Source organism: Heptranchias perlo, chromosome 12 (genome assembly GCF_035084215.1).
Source record: "Heptranchias perlo isolate sHepPer1 chromosome 12, sHepPer1.hap1, whole genome shotgun sequence".
Lineage (NCBI taxonomy): Eukaryota > Metazoa > Chordata > Chondrichthyes > Hexanchiformes > Hexanchidae > Heptranchias > Heptranchias perlo.
In genome coordinates, this window is record NC_090336.1 from 31,431,173 (window position 1) to 31,457,790 (window position 26,618).

Genomic DNA, 26,618 nt, shown 5'->3' on the forward strand with positions numbered 1-26,618 from the left:
TTATCACCAGTGATGTGGTGAGGTTTTGGTGCCATCCAGTGCAATAAAATTAGTGAAGAACACTTTATAGGAGCAGGTATTGTTTTTTCCTCATTTTCCCTCACGGAGCTAAAGGTACTGAATGGTCCGGGTTGGGAGTGCTCCTGTCAATGGCAGTACACAAAGAGGCCACAGAAGATTTGCTGAGAGAAGAGTGCAGCATGCGTAGCAGGATGATCAGCATCTGGAAGAAGGTGTGAGTTTAACATTTTCAATCACGGCCCCTTATCAACAGATTTGCTTCTGTGGGAAGTATTGCCAATGTTACTGACACCACCCCAATCCCCAGAATGGTTGGAGCTGGAATCCTTTGATGTTCCAGCTGGTGTGTTTGGGGAAAACTGAGAACAAGTGATACTAAATTGTGATTAAGGCTAGTTTTTAAACCAAGCCATCGCACAACCCAATTAGAAACCATTACACATTCCAACACTATAGAGCTGATAACATTAAATGAGATTTTTACTTTGTTCTTTTTATCGACCTCTTTTATATATTTTATACTCCTCGAGGTGAGGGATGTCGATCCTGGGGAGCAGAACACTTATTGCACCGAATGTTGGCATAAATCACTCAAGTCAGTTAGAACATGGGCTAGATCCAGCATAAAGACCCATGTGCTCTGTCCACTAATGTGCCTTAAACCTAACATACACAATGTAGCATTTCCATTTCCCACACCAGCCATCTTTGTGCTCTCTCTGAGTGAGACTGCCTGTTATATGGAATGATATACACGTTTATGGGACTATACTTCATTATGGCTTTCAAGTGGGAGTGAGAGGAGACTTTTATGCTGTTAAATAAATCTGCGTTTAAAAAAATGAAATAATGTCGTTTTTCTGTTGAATGAACTGGAACTCATAGTAACTGGTGCTTCAAAGGTTCCATTCAAAAGTTAGGTCAAAAATAGTCTGCTGAGCCTTACTTTTCTGAAGCCTTAGCCATACTAACGTCTGATGAGAGTTACACTTGGATGGAAACAATTAATAAAAATATTGCGCACTTTAGCAGCAAAATGCTCGCACCTCTGTGACCAGAGACCCGTGGCATATATATTATGATTCAAGTGGGAGTGTGCACTGGCCCTGTGTGCTCCTTCCCAACAATTAAATCCCCAGTCATCTAAATGGAAAGCTTTTCCTGTTTCAAGTACATCGAATGATGGCATTTGCTTCTGGAATGTTTCTCAGTGATGGGTTTTTAAACTCACACAGGGTTGGCATGATGGCACAACAAACGGGGGCTTCACGGTTTGTGCCAGGGAATGGTAGCACATGAATTTCATTCCACCAGTGCCGTATTCCTACAGCCTAAAAAAAAAACTCTTTTTGAGTGTTGGGTAGCATTCGTAGTTTAAAAATTTAAATTTCCTCTGATATAACATTTTAAATGTTGAGGTGATAGACAGACTTGGGATCATATAAGGGTTTTTATAGCAGCCTTTGTGAATACGTTTAAAGAGTGCAAATTCTTTGAAATCTGACTTGAATTAAAGTAAGCCTACTTTTTCGGTTTATATTCAGGGAAGTTAGAAGTGATACAGAACAGGGTGGGTGGCAGGACGAGTTATGTTTTCAACCCTTCTCCCCTTCCCTGAGGCAAATCTTGCACCACCTAAAGGCTCAAAAAGAACTACTGAAAATGCAATCCAGATGTTTCGGGCAGGTTTGAGTGACGTGCAGCCCAGGACGTTGAACCTACAGCCGGCAATTTAGGAAGCCAGTACAGGACTGAGTTGCCTCATTACCGAACATTTTTTGATTCACACTGGACATAAACAGTGGAGGTTCAAAGCAAGAAAGGTGGATCTTTTCTCGTGTTCTGAATATACAATGTGAAAAGTCAAATCATTTCACATTCTAAGAGGGAGGAATATTTTTGGCAGCAGCCTCGGACCTCATGGACAGACTACTGCAGAAGTTCTTTATGGCGTGAGAGAGCTGTGATGGCGACCGATACATGCCCCAAAATAGCTGTGTAGATATGACACCGAGCAGCTCTGTTTACTAAAAAAAAAGTGCAATGTGGAGAATAGTGGAGAGAGTTAAAAAGTTAGTTACAGTCATTCCCAATTATATCAATTGATAGGCAGGTGGGTGGGGGGGGGGGGGGAGAAAATATACTCATAAGATGACTGAGAGCAAAAATTAAGATCATCCTCTTTGTGTCTCAGTTAACTCTCTTGATTTGCCAGTGTGACCATTGTGATCCTCTGTCCACTTCTCAGATATAAAAGAAGCAACATTCAGTGCACATTCCACAGGGCCAGGCCATTTTTTAAAATGTGAAACTTAACGCCAATGGAAGAGGGCACCTCACAAGCTTGATAAGAATAGATGGGAAGATGAGGTAAGTCATGAAGCAATGATTAGGTGACACTAAACTTGGGTTTTAAAAGCCTACAGTTTTAAGCTCCTGCAAAAGAATGCTGTGAGTCTTCATTTCAACACAGTGAAGATGCAGCAAAGAAGAAGAGTGAGAATGATGTAAGGCCTGGAGGAGATGACAGAGGTTGGATTGGATGACACCAAGAAGGAAGTTAAAGTCAAGGGTGAGGATGTATTCGAGGATGAGCACATAATGTAGGCCAGCAAGGACACATTTGAGGACTTTAGAGAGGAACGGGTGTGTGGTGATGTGGTAACAGTTGGCAATCACCTATTAGGTAAGTTTTTCTCTTGTTTCCTGTCAGAAGAGTCTGAGATTAAAAGGATATATTGTCAAAGCGTCACCGACGTGAGCTGCCATTCCAAAAAGATTTAAAAGCCCCTTTCTACTTGATAGAGCTCTTGCACATAGAGAGGACTATGGCTCCTAGTGTGTGAAATCATAAAAGACCCCAAAGCAAGACCAAAGCACAGTAATCATAAATAATGGAAAAAAAGATCTATGGTCCTTCCGAATGAAGCTGATTCCATCTTTGATATTCATGAAAGGAAAAGAATGTTCTTACCACAACAATTGCTCCACAAAATCTGTTTCTTGTTAAACTATTTGTTGTTGTTCCATTTCCTCCGCAGTGAAATAATCTGTTGGAAATCAATGCCCCTTCATATAATATCTATCCTACCATTTCAAGCAAGAGGCTCTACCTGCTGTACTTTTAAAAGATGGGGGAATTGTTGTGTCACAATTTTAAATTGTATATCTATGGATAGTGTTTGTAAGTTGTATATAAAATCTAGGGCAATTTTACTGTTGGCAGCAGTGGTGTGTCTGTCAGTTCTAAACTGCTGTGTAGATTGAGTGTCAACATCAGGTCTGTCTTTAGCAATGCTCTGACCAAGGCCTTGTCAGAAAGTACCAACTGTTCTTAATTACAATCAGTATGTTTATAATCACTGTAACTACTTTATTGCAGTAATATCCTGAGCAATATAGAAAAAAACAAGATTTGTTACAATGCGTCTCTCCCCAAAACAAGGAAATCTCCATATCAAGCTGTTTCCATTATATGAGATAAGTAGTACTCAGAAGCCTTATTTTACTTTGTACAATGTTCAAAGCCCAAGGAGCAGTAAGTGGCTGCAATAATGAAACCTAACAATGATTGGAGGGCTTGCACGGGAAAGTGTAGACATTGTATTGAAAACCTCATATCACCGCATCGGACCATTGTAAATGTTGAAGAGGAAGGAACTGCAGTCAGAACTGCAACAAAAAATTCCACATCGCTTTTCGTTTTTCTTTCTCTTTTGCTTGCTACTGTGCTCTGCAAGAAGTTGTCCCCAGGAGAATTGTTAGTGTATAGTGGGGTTAAGCCTTTACATCCTTAAATTAATGGTTTCAACATTTTTCCTTGGCAGTCTGCTCAAAAAGGAAGACTTTAATGATAAAATGAAACATACGGTAGCCACTTAACTACATAAGTTTGTGCCTAACTTTTACGCACATTTTCTTTAAAATCGGAAAGTTACAGTGTAAGCATATCATCATGAATGCATTGACTCTGTTTTCAAGAATGGCTTTCAGTGACAAATAAATCATTTAGAACTTGCAGAACAAAAAGAAGCTGCAGTAGTGTTCTGCCTGTTACTAAGGGAATAGAAATATTGTAAATTGTTAACAAGCAGTTTGTATTTAGCAACAAAAGTGATCATGTAGGTTGCATATAGTGAAAATTGGTTGAGCAGTCACAGATCTTACTTACAGCACACTTGCAACTGTAGTATGAGCTTTGCTGGTTGAATATTAATTTCAGCCAAATCAAATGCTTATGCTGGGAACTTTGCAAGAAAGTAAAATTATTCACAGTAACACTATTCAGAACAGGGTGAGTGGGGAGCTAACCAAATAGCTAAACAATGGTTCAGGTGGGTAAATGCACCAGATGGTATGTTACTGAGACATACAACTCAAAGTTCCCTGGCCCGTGGGACAATCTGAGGCCATTGGCTTCAGTGCCCATGGACTAAGGAGGGGAAAAATATCAGCCAAGGCGTCCCCTCCTGATCACTATCCAATGACTCCTGCTGGTATATATGCCTATTTGGACATCCAGTGAGGATAGGGTCAGGCTTAGCTGTGATGTCCCACATGGTCAAATAGTCTGCTATTACTCACATGGAGAGTGGCCATTTGCCTGATCAGAGGACTTGGCACCACTTGTGAACACTCATTATGGACAATGGATCTTTGTGATCCCTTCCTCAATCATTTTTAACAGCAATCTAAATTTAGCGTTAAAACTGAACTAGCACCTTGATTACATCATCACGTAACCCATGTTCTCGGACTTGTTACTCTGATGAGAGCTGCCTTTTAATCGGTGTCTGTTTATCTTGTACAGGATCTCGTTGGAAATCAATGTCCAACCAAGAGAAGCAGCCATATTACGAGGAGCAGGCCAGGCTCAGCAAGATGCATTTAGAGAAATACCCCAACTACAAGTACAAGCCCAGACCAAAGCGCACTTGCATTGTGGATGGCAAGAAGCTGCGTATTGGCGAATACAAGCAGTTGATGAGAAACCGAAGGCAGGAGATGCGGCAGTTCTTCACTGTGGGGTACATGTTACCGATTTATAAATAGAAAAGATTTTCTATCTTATGATTCTGAAAGGCTGTTTTGGAAAGGGCTGTTGTTCGAGAGAAACAACAAACAGTTTATATAACAGACACCACCCGGATCTCTGCAGGCCAGCAGCCACTCCCCACCCATTTTAGGTGGGAAGTTGGCCGGTGGCATGTTAATGAGTCTTGGGGGTTAAAATCTAACAAACCAGTGGGAATCCCACCTGCCGTTATAACTTTTTAAACCTCTTTATTCTGTTTTTTTCAAATAATTCTGCAACCTGTTCTGTAAAGCCTCTTTTTGATGTTTCTCTTCAACAATTTTCTATGTTATGATATGCAAATAAATTAACTGAACCTACAAATACACAACTTATCAATAAGCATTGAAAATCTGCACATCTATGCAGTACTCAAATGTTTATGTATTTGAAGTTCCAATCTAAAGATTCCCAAAGGTGTACTTACATATGTTCATACTGTGCCTCAGCTATTGATCCATCACTATGGAAGTGACTGTTTATAGAGACGGAAACAATGGCCCGGAAATTCCGAAGGATCCTCTCTGCCGGAGTAAATGTGGTGGAGTAGAACTCTCACCTACCCTAGTTCCAGGCTGGAGACCCTGTCCTAAATCTCGGGGGTGGGACTGTTTTCATATCTGGGCCAGAGCAGATGCCTGCAAAGATGCATAATAGCCATCCAGGACAAAGCAGCCCGCTTGATTGGCACCCCATCCACCACCTTAAACATTCACTCCCTTCACCACCGGCGCACCGTGGCTGCAGTGTGTACAAGATGCACTGCAGCAACTCGCCAAGGCTTCTTCAACAGCGCCTCCCAAACCCACACTCTCTATCACCTCGAAGGACAAGGGAGAGGTTAGACAGACTGGGACTTTATTCCCTGGAGAGTAGGAGGTTAAGGGGTGATCTTATAGAAGTCTATAAAATAATGAGGGGCATAGATAAGGTCGATAGTCAAAATCTTTTCCCAAAGGTAGGGGAGTCTATAACGAGGGGGCACAGATTTAAGGTGAGAGGGGAGAGATACAAAAGGATCCAGAGGGGCAATTTTTTCACTCAAAGGGTGGTGAGTGTCTGGAACGAGCTGCCAGAGGCAGTAGTAGAGGCGGGTACAATTTTGTCTTTTAAAAAGCATTTGGACAGTTACATGGGGAAGATGGGTATCGAGGGATATGGGCCAAGTGCAGGCAATTGGGACTAGCTTAGTGGTATAAACTGGGCGACATGGACATGTTGGGCCGAAGGGCCTGTTTCCATGTTGTAACTTCTATGATTCTATGATTCTATCACCCGCATGTCCCCCTTCAAGTCACACATCATCCCGACTTGGAAATATATCACTGTTCCTTCATTGTCGCTGGGTCAAAATCCTGGAACTCCCTACCTAACAGCACTATGGGAGAACCTTCACCACATGGACTGCAGCGGTTCAAGAAGGAGGATCACTACCTCCTTCTCAAGGGCAATTAGGAATGGGCGATAAATGCTGGCCTTGCCGGTGGCACCCACATCCTATGAATGAATTTTTAAAAAGTGACGTCCGCCCTGGCCCAAGCCAATTCTAAAGCAGAAGTTGTTGCTCCACCTGAGGTCCCCCAAGGACCAAATGGGCTGAAGAGAACAATTTTTCTTTAAATTCTTCAGCTTCTACTGAAGCTACTCCGGCGTTAGATTACCTCCGGGATTGATGACTCTTACTCTAGTAAAGGTTTGGGGCTTTCAGATGGCTTCAAAGGAACACCTGCCAAGTCTCAAATGTTGTGAGTTCCTCTGAAGGCTTTCAAGCGTATAAAGTGAGGAATTCCTAGTTAAGCCCATGAACTCCCACTGACAGGCTCCCTTGATGTAGGGGAATGGGTGGAAAATCTATCTACGGCCGCTTCAACTAGAATTTATAGGTTCAGTCTAAAGGGGGCAGAATCCCAGCAAGGCCAGGTTCCATCCCATATTCTGGACCCCCTGGGTGGAAACGGGAGTTATGCCTTCTCTCAACCCAGGGATTTCAGGGCCAGTATTTTTAAAAATGCATTTTTGAATCTATGCCCCAATGTTGTTCCTCATCGTTGCCAATTAGAGATCAAGCATTGGTGGAAAAATGTGTCTGTTAGGGAGGTATGGTGCAAGAGATTAACTGGAGAAATGGGTGGGAGTGTGCAAGATGTGACTGTCTTTTAGTGTGACATCAACACCTATCAACTTCATGGACTGCCTTGGTGTCTATGTTTGCAGCTGTTGCTGACAGAATAAATGAAACGAGAGCATAATAAAACTGCATCTACCAATTTTACAGTAGACCTATAGCTATCTAGCTATACACGGATATATATACACGTGCTAGCAGATCTCCCATGGCCTGGTCATGTTCCATTGGCAAAATGTAATGGGAAAGTGTTGCAAGAAGTCAGTGCAAGACTTGCAGGAAGTACATACTTTTCACAAAATTTTTAATATAGCATATAGATACATATAAAATAAATAAAATGTGCATCTTGCACAAGCCCATCACATTGCAGACTTTACACACCAAAAGTGACGTACAAAGTGTCACAATTTGATACAGATGCAAACCAATCTTAGGGGGAAAAAAGAGAAAGAAAAAGAGTCATTCACATGGAGCCTGAAATTTAGAAACATTTTACTTGCCTCTAATTGACCTCAGCTACAATTAGTTACAATTACCTGGATTCCACCAATATTTATTGAACAATGGTTTTAAAAGAATAGGCCAGGTTAACAGCTAAACATTGTAACTGTGTTCCATAACTCCAGTTGGTTTGTAGGCAACATCATGAGAGATCAACTAGTAATAAAATGGATACCCAGGTGTGATAGCAAGTCAGTAATTACCAACAGGGTTCAGACAATGGTTATAGGCATGAGTTTCGTGAAGAGTGAATGGACCTGTCTATTAATAGTTCCTATGTGCATTACTGCCTGAGAAACTCTGACAAAGTAAGCAATCCTTTAATCTCTTATCACATGCATTTTCGCAGTTCCCTTCCCACTTTTTCACTTTTCATTGTCTGAGGGATGTTAGTGGTGGCAAAAGAGGATTTTCCATTATGAACATCAGGCATTTCCAGATCAGGTACAGTGTGGTTAGAGCTGAGTAAATCTTCTCCTTCTCTTCCTCTACAATATGCCTCAGACCCAATCCCAAAAAGAATGCCTCCAACTGAATCAGTGTGACATTTTTCTACTTTTTACATCATCCATACTTATGGCTTTTCTGAATAAGATTGCCAATTTAGGATAAGACATTGTGCTGTGAACCAATGTCTACGGGGAACTGCGTTGAGGGAGTTGAAACTCATTTCATGTTGGACTCTTGTACCCCAAAGGGAGAATGAGACTTAAATCACATCAGCCTGGGTTGTACTCAGACCCCAGAAGTTAAAGGATACTAGCCCCACTGCAACAAAACCAGAATAACAACCCTATCCAAATTCACAACCCTTCTAGACCGGCTAGGCCCATTGTTCTTTGTATTAAAAAGTTGCTTAACCCAGACCCTGCTGAACAAATGGAAACTGGATAATAGCTTTGATTTAAAGAAGTCAGTCTGATTTTTATTTAATGTTTTATTTTTATGCTGCAACCCAGTGAGGGAATTTGGTCTTGTTATTTGATTTGTGTGTGAGTTTGGTGGAGCACACCATATACTTGACGTCTGCACAAACATTTCACTTACACATACACACACTCTTACCACTGTCTGAAATATTCTTTTGTACTAACAATCTTATTGGACAGTTTCACTGATATAGAACAGAACTGATTTCTGGCTGAAATAGGAATAGAGTTATGATGATAATTATGGCAGACCTCCAATCATACATTTGCCCTTTCCCAAAGATTTTGGCAGAATGATGCATGCTACTTTCAAAGTAACCAAAATTTCCATTTATACTCTTATGGTATTGTCCCATGATGTGTAGGGAAGCTTGGCTTTTGGTAAAGTTCCACACAAAAGACAATTAATTAAACTCAAAGCTCTTGGGATTCAGGATAAATCTAGTGAGTGGAAAAGTTCTGATTAAATAGAAACATAGAAAATAGGAGCAGGAATAGGCCATTCGGCTCTTTGAGCCTGCTCCGCCATTCAGTATGATCATGGCTGATCCTCTATCTCAATACCATATTCCCGCTCTCTCCCCATACCCCTTGATGCCTTCTGTGTCTAGAAATCTATCTATCTCCTTCTTAAATATATTCACAGGCTTCCACAGCCTCCTGTGGTTGGGAATTCCACAGGTTCACCACTCTCTGAGTGAAGAAATTTCTCCTCATCTCAGTCCTATATGTACTACCCTGTATCCTGAGACTGTGACCCCTCGTTCTGGACCCCCCAGCCAGGGGAAACATCCTCCCTGCATCCGATCTGTCTAGCCCTGTCAGAATTTTATATGTTTCAATGAGATCCCCTCTCATTCTTATAAACTCAAGTGAATACAGGCCGAGTCGACCCAATCTCTCCTCATGCGACAGTCCTGCCATCCCAGGAATCAGTCTGGTGAACCTTCGCTGCACTCCCTCTATGGCAAGTATACCCTTTCTTAGCTAAGGAGACCAAAACTGCACACAATACTCCAGGTGTGGTCTCACCAAGGCCCTGTATAACTGCAGTAAGACATCCTTGCTCCTGTACACAAATCCCCTTGCAATGAAGGCCAACATACCATTTGCCTTCCTAACTGCTTGCTGCACCTGCATGTTTGATTTCAGTGACTGGTGTACAAGGACACCCAAGTCCCTTTGTACATCAACATTTCCCAATCTATCACTATTTAAATAATACACTGCCTTTCTGTTTTTCCTTCCGAAGTGGATAACTTCATATTTATCCACATTATACTGCATCTGGCATGTATTTGTCCACTCACTCAACTTGTCTAAATCGCCTTGAAGCCTCTTTGCATCCTCCTCACAATTCATGATCCAACCTAGTATTGTGTTGTCCGCAAACTTGGAAATATTACATTTGGTTCCCTCATCCAAATCATTGATATTTATTGTGAATAGCTGGGGCCTAAGCACCGATCACCCCACTAGTCACTGCCTGCCACCCCAAAAAAGACCCATTTATTCCTACTCTCTGTTTCCTGTCTGTTAACCAATTTTCAATCCATGCCAGTATATTACCACCAATCCCATGTGCTTTAATTTTGCACACTAACCTCTTATGTGGGACTTTATCAAAGGCCTTCTGAAAATCCAAATAAACCACATCCACTGGTTCTCCCTTATCTGTTCTACCAGTTACATCCTCAAGAAACTCCAATAGGTTTGTCAAACATGATTTCCCTTTCAAAAATCCATGCTGACTTTGTCTAATCCCGTTGATATTTTCTAAGTGTCCTGTTATCACATCCTTTATGATAGACTCTAGCATTTTCCCTACTACTGATGTTAGGCTAACCGGTCTGTAGTTCCCTGTTTTCTCTCTCCCTTTTTTTAAATAGTGGGGTTACATTTGCCACCCTCCAATCTGCAGGAACTGTTCCATAATCTATAGAATTTTGGAAGATGACAACCAATGCATCCACTATTTCCATGGCTACCTCTTTTAGTACTCTGGGATGCACATTATCAGGCCCTGGGGATTTATCGGCTTTCAGTCCCATTAATTTCTCCAGCACTATTTTTTTTACTAATACTAATTTCCTTTAATTCCTCCTTCTCACTAGACCCTTGGTTCCCTAGCATTTCTGGGAAGTTATTTGTGTCCTCTTCAGTGAAGACAGAACCAAAGTATTTGTTTAATTGCTCTGCCATTTCCCTGTTCCCCATTATAAATTCTCCTGTTTCTGACTGTAAGGGACTTACATTTGCCTTCACTAATCTTTTTCTTTTTACAAACTTGTTGAAGCTTTTACAGTCCACTTTTATGCTCCTTGCAAGTTTACTCTCATACTCTATTTTTCCCCTCTTAATCAATCTCTTGGTCCTTTTTAGCTGAATTCTAAACTGCTCCCAATCCTCAGGCTTGCTACTTTTTCTGGCAACTTTATATGACTCCTCTTTGGATCTAATAATATCCTTAATTTCTTTTGTTAGCCATGGTTGGGCCACTTTTCCTTTTGTGTTTTTGTGCCAGAAAGGAATGTATAATTGTTGCAATTCATGCTTTCGTTATCATAGAATCATAGGTCACAGCACAGAAGGAGGCCATTCGGCCCATCGAGTCCGTGCTGGCTCTATGCAAGAGCAATCCAGCTAGTCCCACTCCCCCGCCCTATCCCCATAGCCCTGCAAATTTTTTCCTTTCAAGTACCTATCCAGTTCCCTTGTGAAGACTAAAAGAGATTAAAACTAATTAAAACGATGAAGTCTTGTATATAAACAAAACATTCCTTACCAGTGATAGAAAACCAACATCCAGGTCCGGAAAAGCTCATTAGTGGGATATAAATAAGTCATGCCTTATCTGTATCTGTGCAATACCCTTTGTTTGAGAAAGATTCCTTAAACGTTAGCCATTGCCTATCCACTGTCATGCCTTTTAATGAAGCTTCCCAATTTATCATAGCCAACTCACTCCTCATACCTTCGTAGTTTCCTTTGTTTAGATTTAGGACCCTAATTGATGAACTAGAAGTACAAAGTAGGGTGTGTCAGGGTTGGTGTTGGAACCAGTGCTGTTTCTAATTTACATCAATAACCTGGATTCAGAAACTCAATGCAAAGCAGTTAGATTTGGAGACGGTACCAAACTAGGGGTGGCAGTGGAATTGGAGTGGCAGCTCAGAAATTACAGATCGAGTTGAACAAAGTAGATAATTGGGCAGAACAATGGCAGATGATATTTAATGCAGATAAGTGTAAAGTGCTAGACATAGGAAAGAAAAATAGGTGACTCATGTACTCCATGACTGGTGTTGAAATAGCAAAGGATGAAGCTGAAAGAGATGTAAGAGTCCCTTATGTAGATGTACACATGAGGTTCAATATGAGGAGGTTGTGATCAAACTGTACAATGGTCTGGTCAGACCACTCCTTGAATATTGCGCCCAGTTCTGGTATCAGGGATCTGAGTTAAGAGGAAAGACTGGAAAGACTTCAGCCTAGAAGGAAGGTGTATAAGAAATGATCTACTCGAAGTATATAAGATTGTTAAGGGAATGAAAAAAGTAAACCCAGAATATCAATTGAAACTAAATTGCAAGAGTAGAACAAGAGGACACAGGCTAAAACTAGTCATTTTAGGATTCATATCAGGAAATTCGGTGGCACACAAAGAGTCATCAGCTTATGGAATAGACTTCCAGATAGAGTAGTGGAGGTAAAAATCCTGGAATCATTTAAGAAACAATTAGATGTTGCAATGGTGGTGGTTGCGGGGGAGGGGGAGGGAGGGGGGAGTGTAGGATGGAAGGACTAAGATTGGGCCAAGTGACCTTCCTCATCCGTAATTATTTTATGATCTTGTGAAGCTAGTGATGCGGAAAGTACAGTGTCGGTCTGTGTTGGCGGGCTGAATGTTGAGCCCACCAGCAGTCATAAAAGTTGATGGTTGGCAGTGTGGTGAACTGATGTCTGAGTTGGGTTCAAGCTCGTCCACACGCAGTGGTGTTGCTCATTATCGTTACAGCACTGCTGCCAATGGCAATGCTGCTAGGTAGATCCTGCATGAGCCATGTTCTCTAGCATTTTGGTTTCTTAAAAAAAAATGTATTTGTTGATTTCAGTTGCTAACAAACATGTTCATCTGTGCATAGGCAACAGCCTCAGATTCCAATCACCACGGCAGCAGGCGTAGTGTATCCCGGTGCTATCTCCATGGCAACCACAGCAGCATCACCACAGCTGACGTCCGAGTGTTCCAGTGCATCCGGCAGTCCAGAACCAAGCATCCCAGTCATCCAGAGCACTTACAGCATGAAGGGAGAAAGCGGCAACCTGGGCGTGAACGAAATGATGAATGGCGAAGACGAGATAGAAATGTACGAGGACTATGAGGATGATCAGAAATCAGACTATAGCAGTGACAATGAGAATCAGGAGGCCATCAGTGCCAACTGAAGAGCAACTGCAATCAGACTGTTATTTTGAACAAAAAAAAAGTTATTGAGCCTGCATGTGTGGCTCGAACAGATTCATCAGCAATGGTCTTAAATGTTTCTTAATGTGTGAAGCATTCTGATTGTTTTTTTATTTTTACAAAGTATCATGGACATTTTACATTACTGGCTACAGCCTGAAAACAAAAAAAATTAAAACGTCAGGACTTGAAAGCTGTTGCTTAATATAAATTCACAGCTATCTGGCAGTCTTAAAAGTTTTTTTTTCCTTTCTCTTTTTTGAACTTGTTTTAAAATGCTTTAGTTACTGTTTCTTAAGGGTTGGGGGGTTATAATCTCACTCAGGTATGCTGTGCCAACCAGCAACTTGTGAATGTGTTTTTAATCTGAACTATTTAAAATAACTTAAATTTCATAGTTTTAAAAAGAAAGGGGGAATAAACCAAAATAAAAATGGCAGCACGTGCACAAAAAAGCACAGCATAAAGCAGAACAACAAAGAGCTGAGCCCTGACTGGCTTTCCTTTCTTTTCTTTTATTCTTTCCCTTTTTTTGAGTTGCATATTGTACAGTTTGAATTAAGAAAGTGCCAAACTTCTAATAACATTTTAATCTTAACACTCTGAAAAGTCTTATTTGGGAGACGCTGCAAAAGTCTTAGACAATCGTCTGTCATCTTAATGAGGAAAAAAAAATAAATATAACTACACTTACAAAATGGTTCTTTCCAGACAACAGTGAAGTTACTCAGGAATATGGACAAAGGATTTTTTTTGAGATAGAGGAGGAGCTTGCCAGAGTGCATGTGTCCAATTACTTTTTTTAGCCACTTGATGTGCCACAATAGAGTGTTCAACAGTTATTTGTCACTGCAGGCCATACGACTGGCAGCTGCCCCACTTGTCTCCTAAGCATGGTTTCTAGCCCTTTACCTCATTATGTTGGTTTCCGTTGAGAGTATCTTAGTCATTCCAGAGATCCATGGGGCCAATAATCTAGGATTATTGAATTAAATGAAAAACACCAGGGGAAATTTTTTTTAAAAATCTGGGTGTAAAATCAATGACCGTAAGTTTCTGGGCGTTCTGTTCAGATGGGAAACGTTTTATCAAATCAACTTAGTATGTAGAGCTCGAGCAGGAATAACTCCATTAGTTTGAATCTGCCCCTTGCAATTGGCACTAACTCGTTCAGAGACACCACTTTCCTCGACCCCCCCCACCCCCACCAAGTGTTAGGAAGGTTAGACTGGCTATTCTTATTTCAGCCTTGTCAGAACATTGCTGAGGTAATGGAGGGACAGAGAAAAAGAGAGAGAGAGAGAGAGAGAGGCTCTATGTTGCATTTGACTTACATCCCAACTGACCCGAGGAGTCCTACCTGCTGTTCGATGGTGTTAAGCGACTTTACTTAAACAAAAAAATTCCATTACTCTGCACAGTCAGCTATCACCTTGATGAGCACAAATGGGGTAAGGATTCGGAGAGAGGAAATTGAATACTAATGACTTAACCTTCTACTTAATTTCACAATGTCTTAATTCAGCTACTGCATTGCTGTGAAAACTATACATTGTACGGTCTTAAACTTAAATGAGATTTGATGTGCAGGAAGTAGGTGAGGTTTATCAAAGATACAAACAGCACAGATGAATTCAACAATATGCTGTGCATCTCTATCAACTCACCATGCGTACTCAAATTTCCCGTCTTAAATATTTAATTGGTGCTGCAAAATATAAACAGCCACTATTAAGTTAAAAAGGTGCTGTTGATGGCTATTTGCATTTGAGGGGATTTTTTTTAAATTGGGGGGAAAAACCAGACTATTGCTGAGGAGTGAGGCAGAATTCTGCTTCTTATTTAAAACCCCACTGAATAATGAAGCTCCATTATTTAATCTTGGACTAGTTTGGTTTAGACTGTGATGATCTAGTTGGAATGCCTTGCAATGAACATAACTGATGAACACTCTGTTTCTTTCGCAAATTATTCAAGGTACTGAGAAAAATTCTTTCATTCAGAGAAAAAAAGGATTTGACCTTTATATCTGGCTTCGATGGGAGGGAGGGAGGAGTGAGGGGATGGTCCCTATTTCTTGCATAATTATAATTTATTAAAGTTCTTGTAACCTCTTACTAATAATAATCAGCTCCCCTCAACTGTTTTTATTTTTAAATTCAGTTTTACTTAGGACAGTGTATGGCTTGTAGTTTGAGAGTACATTTTGTAGTTTATTTTTCATTGCACACAAACATTTAGTCGTTTTAGATGTTTTGTTGCCATGCCAATATGATATAATGCAGGCTGGTGGGAAAACAAAGGACTGTTTTTTGGGACTGAAACTTGATAATGCTTGTAGAGTGTGTATGTATGTATTTTTTATATATATATATAATATATTTTATACATATATATTATATATATATTTTATCACATACACACATGGACACACACATTACATACACGCTCACTCACACATGTACACACAGGATGTTTTAAAGTGTTATGAGCACTGGATATAAATGATATTTTTTATCACTTCTGACTAATGTGAAACTGTTGTAAGAGATACTACATGAACAAAAAGTCGCCTGTTCCGACTCGTGTGGGCCTGCCTCACAGTTGCCAGATTTGAGTCATTTTATGTCTAGTAATTTTATTTATGCAAAAAAAAGAAAATGTTATGTATGAATACTTTGTTTTAGCTCCACCCCAGCCTCCCTTTCTCCCTCACCTCTGTTATCCTTCCCTATCCCCATTTCTTTCTCTTCCTCCTCTCTTTACCCCCCCCGCCTCCAAAGTTCTTCATTTTCTATATGACCACATGCTCTCCAAGCTGATCGGCTAAACAGACATCACCAAACTCCAAACTCATGATTTTCTTTTTTAAATGGTCATAGTTATTTCTTTGTAAATTGTATTTGAAGGTTGACTAGATCAAATAAATGTTTGTGTAATATTTATTAGCCAAAATCAGGCTCTAAAATATCACTGCAGAATTATTCAACCAAGACAATCAAAAAAGGAAATAGTACAAATTTACTTAAATTGGAGCTTAAAACAAAGTTACAACAAAAAAAATCCACCATCTCATTTTAGATTTTTTTTAAAATTGTAAATATAACATAGGAAATAGAATTCTATTTTTGTTCATGAATACATAGTGAAATATAAGTTATGTATTTACTGTTTTGTTATACATCATTGTATGTTGGTCCACATTTTTAAATGCTGACAAGTCGCTGTACCTCATGTAGATGCTGAACTCACACCCGCAATGATATAGCAGTATTGGACCTGTAGCTGAGGTGTTCAGACACCTCGCGCGTGGTCAATTTCTCATGTTTTTGTATTGTAATTATTATTATTAAGGATATATATAGCGTTACAGTTAGTAATGTGCGGAGTAGGGAAATAATTTTATTTAAAGAGGAAAACACTTTTTGAATCATTTGTACTGTGCCCATTTCATGGTAGGAAAAAAAACAATCAGACAAAATTTGTAATTTCTTTTTATGAATTCACATTTTCCGTCTGTGTAAGACTAAGCCTCTCAACCTGGGGGTGATGAGTGGGAGGGGGGATTTGCAGAAATCAAAATTTTTATAATCGCTCTGGGTTACTTTGCAGAGTGAGTTGTGTTTATGGGAATGGTGTAGCTGGCAGCTCCTGTTTAACTATTTCTCAGTGGCATGACGGTGTCGATGAATTAGCGCGTCCTGGCATGATGACAGGTATGTGCCAACAGAGTCAGGAATATAACAACGAGCACCAGATGATAATGAAATGCAAGGTAAACAGAGAACTTGACAAATAAGAAAGCTTGATGCCACTGGTTCAAATCAGTTAAGTATATTTTACCTTGGTTGTATTTAAATAATCATTGGCCTCAACATTCATAACTTTTGTGACACGAGTAAATTATTATGGATTATTGCAAGTGGCTGCAGCCATGAATCAAATTGCCTTTGCAATTTTAGATGATTGCTTGCAAATATCATGCAAGGATGGGCATGTCAGCAAACCTAGTCTCATTGTTATTCAAAAGGATACTTAAAAAAAAGCTCCCTTAATTAGCTCAGCAGAAGACACAGAAGAGGGATAATGATCATGTGAAAGGGGCAATGCCTTCTTTAAGAGTATTTGACAAACCTTAATTTGGAAAGGGGAAATACAAAGAGCTGTGCGTCATTTTTCAACATGTGCAATTGACATTTTTGATTTTCTTCATTGTGTTATGTGTTACATTAAATGAAAAAAAAGTTTGCCAAACACTTTTTTCATAAATTTGGGTGATTATTAAGTCTGATTATTTTATACAACAGTAAAGCAGATGGGATCTGAATAGAACAGGCAGTTGTGCCTGTAGCAAACTCACCCAAATCTGGCAGAAGTACTTAAGTATAGGTTTAAGATATGTGTATAAGAGACTCAGGAGATTGTCCTGACTCCTAGATAAGTAGCTGCACTTTTTGTGATGCCACATGTAGTAGGGTGGAGTAAGCAATGAGGCAAAGATGTTGTGTATTGGGAGTTACACCCTTCCTGGAGGCTACCCTTTACGATAATTCATGTTGTGATAAAAATGTTTTATTCCCAGGCTGTGGCATAAATTATTATTTTTTAAAATCTTGTGTTGCATTAGCTGTTCTGTTTTACAAAACATACCCAATAACTTGGTCTGCCATATGCATTAACCTCAAATTTGACCCCCTGTGTCAAAATGTATTGAACATTTTTTTCTAAGATTAATGCAGTATTGAAAATTTGTGGTCCTTGCAGCAAACCAACAGTACGGCTAACTTTGGAGCGACAAAGTGCATTTACTTTTTTTTGGTGAATGCAATTAGGGCTCATTCCTAAATTTCACCCTCCCTCCTTCCCCTATTATTGTCACAAGCCAGCAAAGATGCAAGTGAGGTGTTTGCCGCTCTTGGGAGTATGGGGAAACGTGCAAATAACAAATTCGTTTTTGTATCCTGCACACTGCAGCCTTGCTATGTGCATCTGCTGTTGTCTTCCTTTGTCACTTGTGTTTTTGTGCTAGAGCGTGCGATTTTATAAAATAGCCCGTCCTCGGCTTTTGTTGAGAAAAGTAGCAGGAGTTTTATAGCATTTTCGTTCATTCATTAAGTATTTGCCATGTTTTATGTTGTTGTTGAAAAAATACATTAAGACACGCTTATAAGCTGTTACTACATAGCTTCTTACTGTAACTTTATCTTCCACCATTGGAAGTTTTTTTTTTCGTTGTGATGTATATTGTGATGTTGTTCTCCATGTTAATTTAATCAGCACAATTCACTGACTTGCTGGACTGACATGCTAGCTGCTGATAAAAGTGTAAAGGTTTCGTTAGGTTTTATTTGTTTTAGTGCGCGCGTGTGACTGACAACCAGGACTCTTGTTGCCATGGTACTATGCTTTTGTCCCTATAGCAACACTGGGTGTGGCTCTTGAGAAACAAAGGGCTGCTCCACACGTGTCTTGTACAGCAGAATTTAATAATTTTTAAAAATGGGGGAAATAAAAAGTTCAACTTCTCCACATTTTGAATATATAACAATGCAGGTACCTGGGCCCACAGCAGGTAAATGTTTGGGTGTTTAGAGAAATAGTGTCTGCTGCTGCTGCTTTGAAAATGTTAAAGTCTGATAAAATGTAAATAATTTATCAAAAAAAGAAAAAAAAGACTTGTACAGTCTAGTGTAAAGTTTGTAATTGAACATAAAAAATTCTCCATCACATGTTCCTCATATTCTGCTCTTTATACAGTACAAAAGACAACTTGTTTGCTAAGGATGATGTAAAACCTTTTTGATTATGTTGGATGTCCTACTGTCATTTTTTCCCCGCTTGGCATTATTCATAATGTAAACCAGCCTTTTTTTTCTGCAGTATTGACGTGAGGTAAAGAAAAACATTAATTAGGGTTAAATTTATTTTAGCGGTACTAGTAGTCTGACCTCCTCTGCCTCCATTATATTTGAAATAATAAAAAAACAAATGATGAAAACACCAGTCAAAAGACACGAACCTGTTATTTTCTGGCGTTTACAGGCACCTTATCATTGTGTACAATTTCAAAAAAAAAGCCTTTTGCACAAGATGGTATTGCAGACTCTGGGTATTAATGCCATCTTTTTATTGTTACAAATAATGGATATGGTAAGACAGGGATTTGGGGCCTTATGGGGAGTGTCTCTGAGACTGCCTGAGCTCATTTTACCTCAAGACTGTCCTCTGTCTCTCTCTCTCTTTCTCTATATATATACATATATATATATATATGTGTGTATGTGTGTATATATATATATATATATATATTCACCATCACTCCATCTTTTGTACTGCTGTTGACACTTAATTAAAGATAAATTTTGTTTTATGATGCTTGTGTTTCTTCTATGATTTATCAAGTGATTAAAATTTATGTTTGTTCATTTGAATTTAAAAGTAAACTTTAGTAATAGAGTAAGTTAACTTGATAGTTTATTTACTTAGAATTTTCAAATTAGTTTGCAAATTGCTTCAATTTAAATATGAAAATATGTTCATTTGCAAAACAAAAAATCCATGAAATTACAGTCATTTTTGAAGCAATTTTAAACTTGTCGATTGCAGCTTTCTCTAATTTTTCTATCTGAGGTATTAAATGAGAAGGGTATCGTTTCTTGACTCACTGACTGTAAAGGATGAATCTAAGGCCTAGTCCAGTTTTTGAGTGTTTTCTAAAATTTTGAAATAACAGTAACTTGCATTTGTACAGCACGCCTTGTAAAAAAAATAAATGACTTTTAGCACTTAGCAAGGAGGAAAGCGGTTGACATTTAGGAGGCTTTTAAAGAGAGTGAGGGAGGTGGCAAGGCAAAGTGGTTGAGAGAGGATTGTAAAGGGAAGGATCATAGTGACTGAAAGATTGGTTTCCAGTAATGGAGTGGATGGAACAGAGAACAAGCAAGGATACATGGCTTGAGATCATCACTCAAATAGGGCAGACAAGATATAAAATAGACACCACGGGGGTAACTTTAACCTAACCTGCCTGGCGGGAAACTGACAGGATCAGATCGGCCGCCCATTTTACACCCCATCCAATTTTACTTTCCATTAACTTCAATGAAATATAAAGTCAGGCAGTGTGTAAACAGTTGGCCGATCCGATTCTGTTGGTTTCCCGCCAGGCAGGTTAAAGTAAAATTCCCCCCACCACCCCCACACACACACACCACCCGCCAATAGTCTAATTTCTAAATCAGAAGTCCATTTTTATACTTGCTTCTATGTTTTATGTTGTGAAGAGATTAGATGATCAGGTTTTCATTATATTTTATCAGCAGCAAATAAACCCCTTAGAATTCCACCATGGTCCCACCTCCTCCCCTGCTGCTGTTCTGTCCCCTGTATGGTTTTGGACTTGGTGGGTGAAAGGATTCTACAAGTATTACAAATGGGACAATAGAATCATGGAATCTTGCAGCACAGAAGGAGGCCATTTGGCCCGTCGTGCCCGTGCCAGCTCTTTGAAAGAGCTGTCTAGTTTAGTCCCACACCCCAGCTTTTTCCCCATAACCCTGTGAATTAGTCCTCTTCAATTGCATGTCCAATTGCCTTTTGAAAGTTTCTATGGAATCTGCTTCCACCATTTTTTCAGATAGTGTATTCCAGATCTTAACAACCCTCTGTGTGAAAAAATATCTCCTCATTTCCCCTCTAGTTCTTTTGTCAATTATTTTAAATCTATGACCTCTGGTTACTGACCCATTTGCCAGAGGAAACAGTTTCTCTCTATTTGCTCTATCAAAACCCCTCGTTATTTTGAATACCTCTATTAAGTCTCCCCTTAACTTTTGTATAGTAACTGAGTATATTCACAGTGTTTATAACAAAACATTTTGACTATAATACTGTGAAATGGGGACATTTCCAACTCCTGTAAAAGAACAATAGGAGGGTCAAGGGTGACAAAAAGGCCTTTCAGCCCCTGAAGCAAATGCTTTGCTCAGGCTAGCTTTTAGCTGCATTTTGAACAACCCTAAATTTAGTGTTGCCATTGCCCTGCCCAGCAGATAATTCCAGACATTTATCACCCTTTGTGTGAAAATATTCTTCCAGATGTGTCTGATTTAAATTTACTTGTCACTAGTTTTGTGTTTATGACATCCTGTCCTACTACCCTGCTTTATTTTACAGTATTTAACTTATAAAAACCATTTAATAATTCATATACTTTAGTCATCCTATAGAGATTATGCTTTTTTGAAAATAAATCCCTCACAACTCACCTCACTTGGAAACATTGTTGCTTTCTTTAAAAAAGCTACAGTAACACAAATAGAAAGATCTTAGATTCATCACTTACTTTTTCTCTTTTGTATTGAAGAAAACAATGTCTGTGAAGAATAAAAAGGCTTTCAGCAGCCTGGTGTCCATGTGCCTGAATAAAAAAGACAAATAAAATTAGATAAAATTAGATAAGAAAGCACACTGGCCCGCAAATTGCTCCGAGCACTGGTCACCGCTCATTAGATTTAAATTCACCCACTAAGCTGCCGCATTCTTTTTGGCTTGAACTGCGAGTTCAAAAAACATCAGCGTTCTTTCCTGGGCTGTGTGAGTGGTGAAAGGATCTCTAAGGCCCCTCAACCAATCAGCTTGAAACAAGCCACGCTGTGAGAACCAGGAAGTGCAGTTCAGAGACAAACAGCGCAGACTAAAAACTCGGATGTGCCCGATAATGTATTATAAAATGACATAGAGAAAGCGAAATAAATAGAGGGTAAGATTAAAAGACACAGATAAAAGAGACAGAAGGAAAAAGTTAAAATAAAAGTTTTAATTTTTTAAACTTTTTTTTAAATGTCCAAAAGCTATTAAAATCAGGAGTAACGAGACTCCACATTTTTAAAAGTTATTTTTTAGTGCTAGAGAGGTTGTTTTGCAGTCATTAAGACTTACCACACTGTTAAAAACTTAGCCTAGACTTAAAAAAAACTGAGTGTACCTTTTTGATGGCAAGATTAGTTAGTTTCCAGTTGGGCAGGAGAGCAAGTTGGCGCTGGTCCGTTGATTCCATTGATCGCAGCTGGCGTTATCCCTTTAAGGTGAAGCTGTCAGATTGCCGGCAAACGAGGAAGAGCAAGTTCCTGATTTCCGCATTTAACTGCACATGTGCGGTCGCCAAAACTTGCTCTTTGATTTTGCCGCGAATAAAGTTGAGCGCTGTTAAGCTCATTGTTATCTTAAAAGCAATTTCTGCACCAAAGGTCCAAACAGAATATCACAATATATATTTATGTAAGATTGAAAAAATAAAATAGGAACAACTTTTACCTGTTGCAAGTAAACAAGATGTCAAAACTATCCGTATAAATCAGTGGGTTTTTTCTGTCTTACTCTACAATTAATGGACTTTGAGTTTCCTGTACATAGGAGCATAGAAATTTCAGCGTAAAAGGAGGCATTTTGGCTCATTACACCCATACCACTGCTAGTGCTTCTACTGGAGCTATCTACTCCAATCTCATTTCCCTAACATTTTTCTGTATCATGTTACATTCTTCCTTATGAAGCATTTTTCTGACTCTCATTTAAATGATGATTTCATCTCTGCCTTATTGGCCACCAGCTGTAAAGCATTCCACATTTTAATATCTCTCCGTGTGAAAAAAAATTATCCCAGCTTCCCCTTTTGTTTTTGTGGTGATAATTCTGACTCTCTACAGATTTGCCATTAAATGGAAATAATCGTTCACTAGTTACGCTCTCATGTTTGCCAGTCATAGGTGATTCCTCAGCTGGCAGTGAAAACATCAGAACTTTTTTATCTGTTTTGTAATCATCCCCACACATCAGTGACTTGAATTGTACTGTTAACCACTGCGGACCCAAATACAGACATCCCCACACAGAAACAAAACACAAGCCCCTTCCTCCTTGCCCATCACACCGAAACCAACTCTCAGAAAGAGAAAGAAGACCAACACAAATGGGGAACTATGCCAACTAGTGGTTAAAATGGAATTTGCTAAGAAAAAGTACCCAATTCCTCGTGTCACCCATCCCCACCATTTGTGTACTTTTAATTTCCCCCTGCAACCTTTGACTTTGGGGAGTAGCAGTAGCATGACCAGCAATGTGGCAGCAGCAAGGTAGGCAAGGTAGCATCAAGGCCAGTGTCATGCAACATATCAGCCCCCGTAACAGATCTCTTCCCCCCCTCCCCCCGCCCCTGGTCCTGGCAAATCCTGCACGGAACCTTCCCCCTCAAGGAAACACTTTCCTCCAATGAAATAAAGTTGTGCCTTAAAATAAATTCACCCTAATCCTAGGCCCAACCCTAACTCTACACTAATGCCAGCCTTAACTGCAAACCGATGAATAAAAACTTGATATCTCACCGCACAATGAAGAATTGATGCTAGGAGTACTAAGTGAGACAAGTACCAGAAACATATGCCAGACCATCAGAGCCAACTTTAATCCCAGCAGCCAACAACAGAGATCTGCCCAGGTCTCCTTCGATGGATCAGCTGCTAAAGGCAGTCTATAACTGAGCCATACAAACCTAACTTCGACTCCTTGTCTGTGTTGAATTAATGGGTCTCAGCGAGGGCAGTGGTAGGAGGTGCTAAAAGTGGCCTCATAGAAAATAGGAGCAGGAGTAGGCCATTCGGCCCTTCGAGCCTGCTCCACCATTCAATATAATCATGGCTGATCCTCCACCTCAATACCATATTCCTGCTCTCTCCCCATACCCCTTGATGCCTTTTGAGTCTAGAAATCTATCTAGCTCCTTCTTAAATATATTCAGTGACTTGGCCTCCACAGCCTTCTGTGGTAGAGAATTCCACAGGTTCACCACCCTCTGAGTGAAGAAATTTCTCCTCATCTCAGTCCTAAATGGCCTACCCCGTATCCTGAGACTGTGACCCCTCGTTCTGGGCCCCCCAGCCAGGGGAAACATCCTCCCTGCATCTGTCTAGCCTCATTGCTCCTGGGCTTGGAAGGGAAAATTTCTATGGTTTCTGCTCTTGATTGTTATCTACTGACATCTGCTAGAAAGTGTGAATGTGTGGACATCAGACAAGGGGAGGATTGTGCTTGACTGTGCCACCTTCTGAATTGAATCACTTGTGGGGCAACTCACTGTCAAGGATTACAGATGAAGAATGGCCATTTTGGTAAGGTACTGGAAGGTCGCCAATGCAATGGAACTGTACAACGGCAAGGAGTTAATGTGGGTAATGAGTGTTAGGCCCATTGCCCATGCAAATGGAGGGCTTAACAGCATTTCAGGCCCCTCTGGGAAATTGGACCGCAACTGATTGCACCAAGCGCCATGCAAGCTGCAGTCAGTTTGCTCGGACCTAAAGCAGCCAAACCTTAAAGGGACTGCTGGAGGCTGCCATCAAAAAGGTAAGTAAAAAACTGTGGAGCCAGGAGTATCTCTATCACAGTGCCCGTGTTTACTCCTTTAGCAGCCATGTTCTAACTTGTCGATCCTCTACCTCTCAGCCAGAAACTTACCAAGTAAATGGCAGCATTATCTCCAGGACATGGCTCCAATTATATTGTATAGTGAGAAACACCACAGGGTAGCATGACGTGTGCCGGATGGCACTTTAGTAAAAGTGTTTGCGCATGCGCAGATAACGAACACCGGCTTCATGTAAAGTTTGGAGAATATGTGTTGGATGAGTGTGCAACGCTGATTTAAAGGAATAGGCACCAATTTGGCACGCAATGCTCCAGCCAACTAACTTTTTTAACCACGAACAGCTGAATATGTCTTAGATGGCCTGGAGGATCCCCCACCTGTGCTATTTAAAGGGATCATGCAGATGTTGCAGGTTAGTGGCTGGATTACTGCTTCTGGCCGCTGGTACAATTGTACGTGTTTGTTGAAGTTTACTATACTCGGATAGAGTTGCTATAGTATATAAAGAGTATATAAAGTTTGGCAGGTCCTGAATTACTGTTGGTGTCATTTACAACAGTGTGCTGAACAAGATTCCTGGCAACCATGGGTGACCTGCTAGGGCTCCCGCAAGGCATAGAACATGACTGGGAGCATGCAGAGAGGCCACGCAGAGCAGGTCAAGCTGCAAGGGGAGGGAGGAAGAGGAGGAGGAGGCGCAGGGCACTGAGCAGGAGACCATATCCCATGAGGGCCTTCAGGGAAAAATACCATTACCTCAATGCGAGTGAAGATCAGTGTATCCGACAGCTGCGGTTCACCAAAGAGGTTGTGATGGAGATATGTCAACTGCTGTAGCCACGACTGCAGCCTCAGAGTGGGGCAACAACAGTATTGCCTGTGGCTGTCAAGGTAACCATGACGCTGAACTTTTACGGCTCTGGATCCTTTCAGGCCTCTGCTGGCGAGTTGTGCAACATCTCGCAGTTTGCAGTGCGCTACTGCATTAGGGAGGTCAATGGAGGCACTATACGAGCTGCGCAACAGGTTCATCACGTTGCCTCTTGACAGAGAGAAGCAGAATGAGCAAGCACGAGGGTTTGCTTGTATTGCTGGCTTCCCCCATGGTGCAGGGCGCCGTTGACTGCACGCATATTGCCATGCGTGCTCCACATCTCAACTCGACCGTCTTAATGAACAGAAAAGGGTTCCACTCTCTCAATGTGCAGCTGGTGTGCGACCGCGCACAGCGCATCGTGCAGGCCAATGCCCACTACCTTGGCAGCAGTCACGTTGCCTTCATTATGTGGCTGATAAAACGTCCCAACTCTCTTTGCACTGGCCCGGCAAGTCGAAGGGTGGCTATTGGGTGACAAGGGCTATCCCCTCATGAGGTGGCTCACGACTCCGGTCAGGCGCGCACGCACGCGTGCACAGCAGGCATACAACGAGAGCCATATGGCCACACGGAATGTCATTGAGCACACCACAGGCCGCCAAAAGCAGCCCTTCTGCTGCCTGGGCCATTCTGAAGGTGTCCTGCAGTACTCCGCTGAGCAGGTGTCAAGGTTCGTCGTGATATGCTGCATGCTGCACAACCCCGCCCTGATGAGGGAACAGCCCTCGCCACCGCCTATCCACCAATTCACTGAGCCAGAGGTAGAGGAGGAAGAGGAAGAGGAGGAGGAGGAGGAGGAGAAGGAGACAGAGGAGGAAGTGGAGGAAGACGCAGGGAGGCAATAAAATGCACAGGCCCTGTCTGCCAGGGCTCTGCGTGCTCACCTTATTTGTGAGCGATATCACTAACCTCAACGACACCTCCCAAGTCAACAACAGTCCTACACTCCCCACCTGTCCTCTCCCACATGACCATCAAATCGTCCTCCTTTTGATTACACATTGCCTCCTTCTGCAGCTCATTGCATAAATAAAAACCAGCACAACTGCGACTTCAAATCCAAATTTATAACGTAACACATTTGCTGTAGTATCAAACATTAGACTATTCATCCTTGTGCATTCCCTCAGTGCCTGTTGTTTGCGTGCCTTTACCTATCCTAGTGCTCCTATGAGGTGCATTCCCAATGGCTGGAGCA

General features: G+C 40.8%; 1 protein-coding gene across 11 annotated transcripts in view; it reads left to right on the forward strand.

Moving 5' to 3' along the window:
- sox6 (SRY-box transcription factor 6) overlaps positions 1-19,131 on the forward strand; it is a 519,057-nt gene extending 499,926 nt beyond the window's left edge. For all 11 annotated transcript variants that reach the window (XM_067993894.1, XM_067993896.1, XM_067993891.1 and 8 more), the window contains 2 exons: positions 4,832-5,048; positions 12,799-19,131. In XM_067993894.1, coding sequence (XP_067849995.1) covers positions 4,832-5,048; positions 12,799-13,102 — 521 coding nt within the window. In that variant the 3' untranslated portion in view covers positions 13,103-19,131. The remainder of the gene's footprint in view (positions 1-4,831; positions 5,049-12,798) is intronic.
- The last annotated feature ends 7,487 nt before the right edge of the window (positions 19,132-26,618 follow it).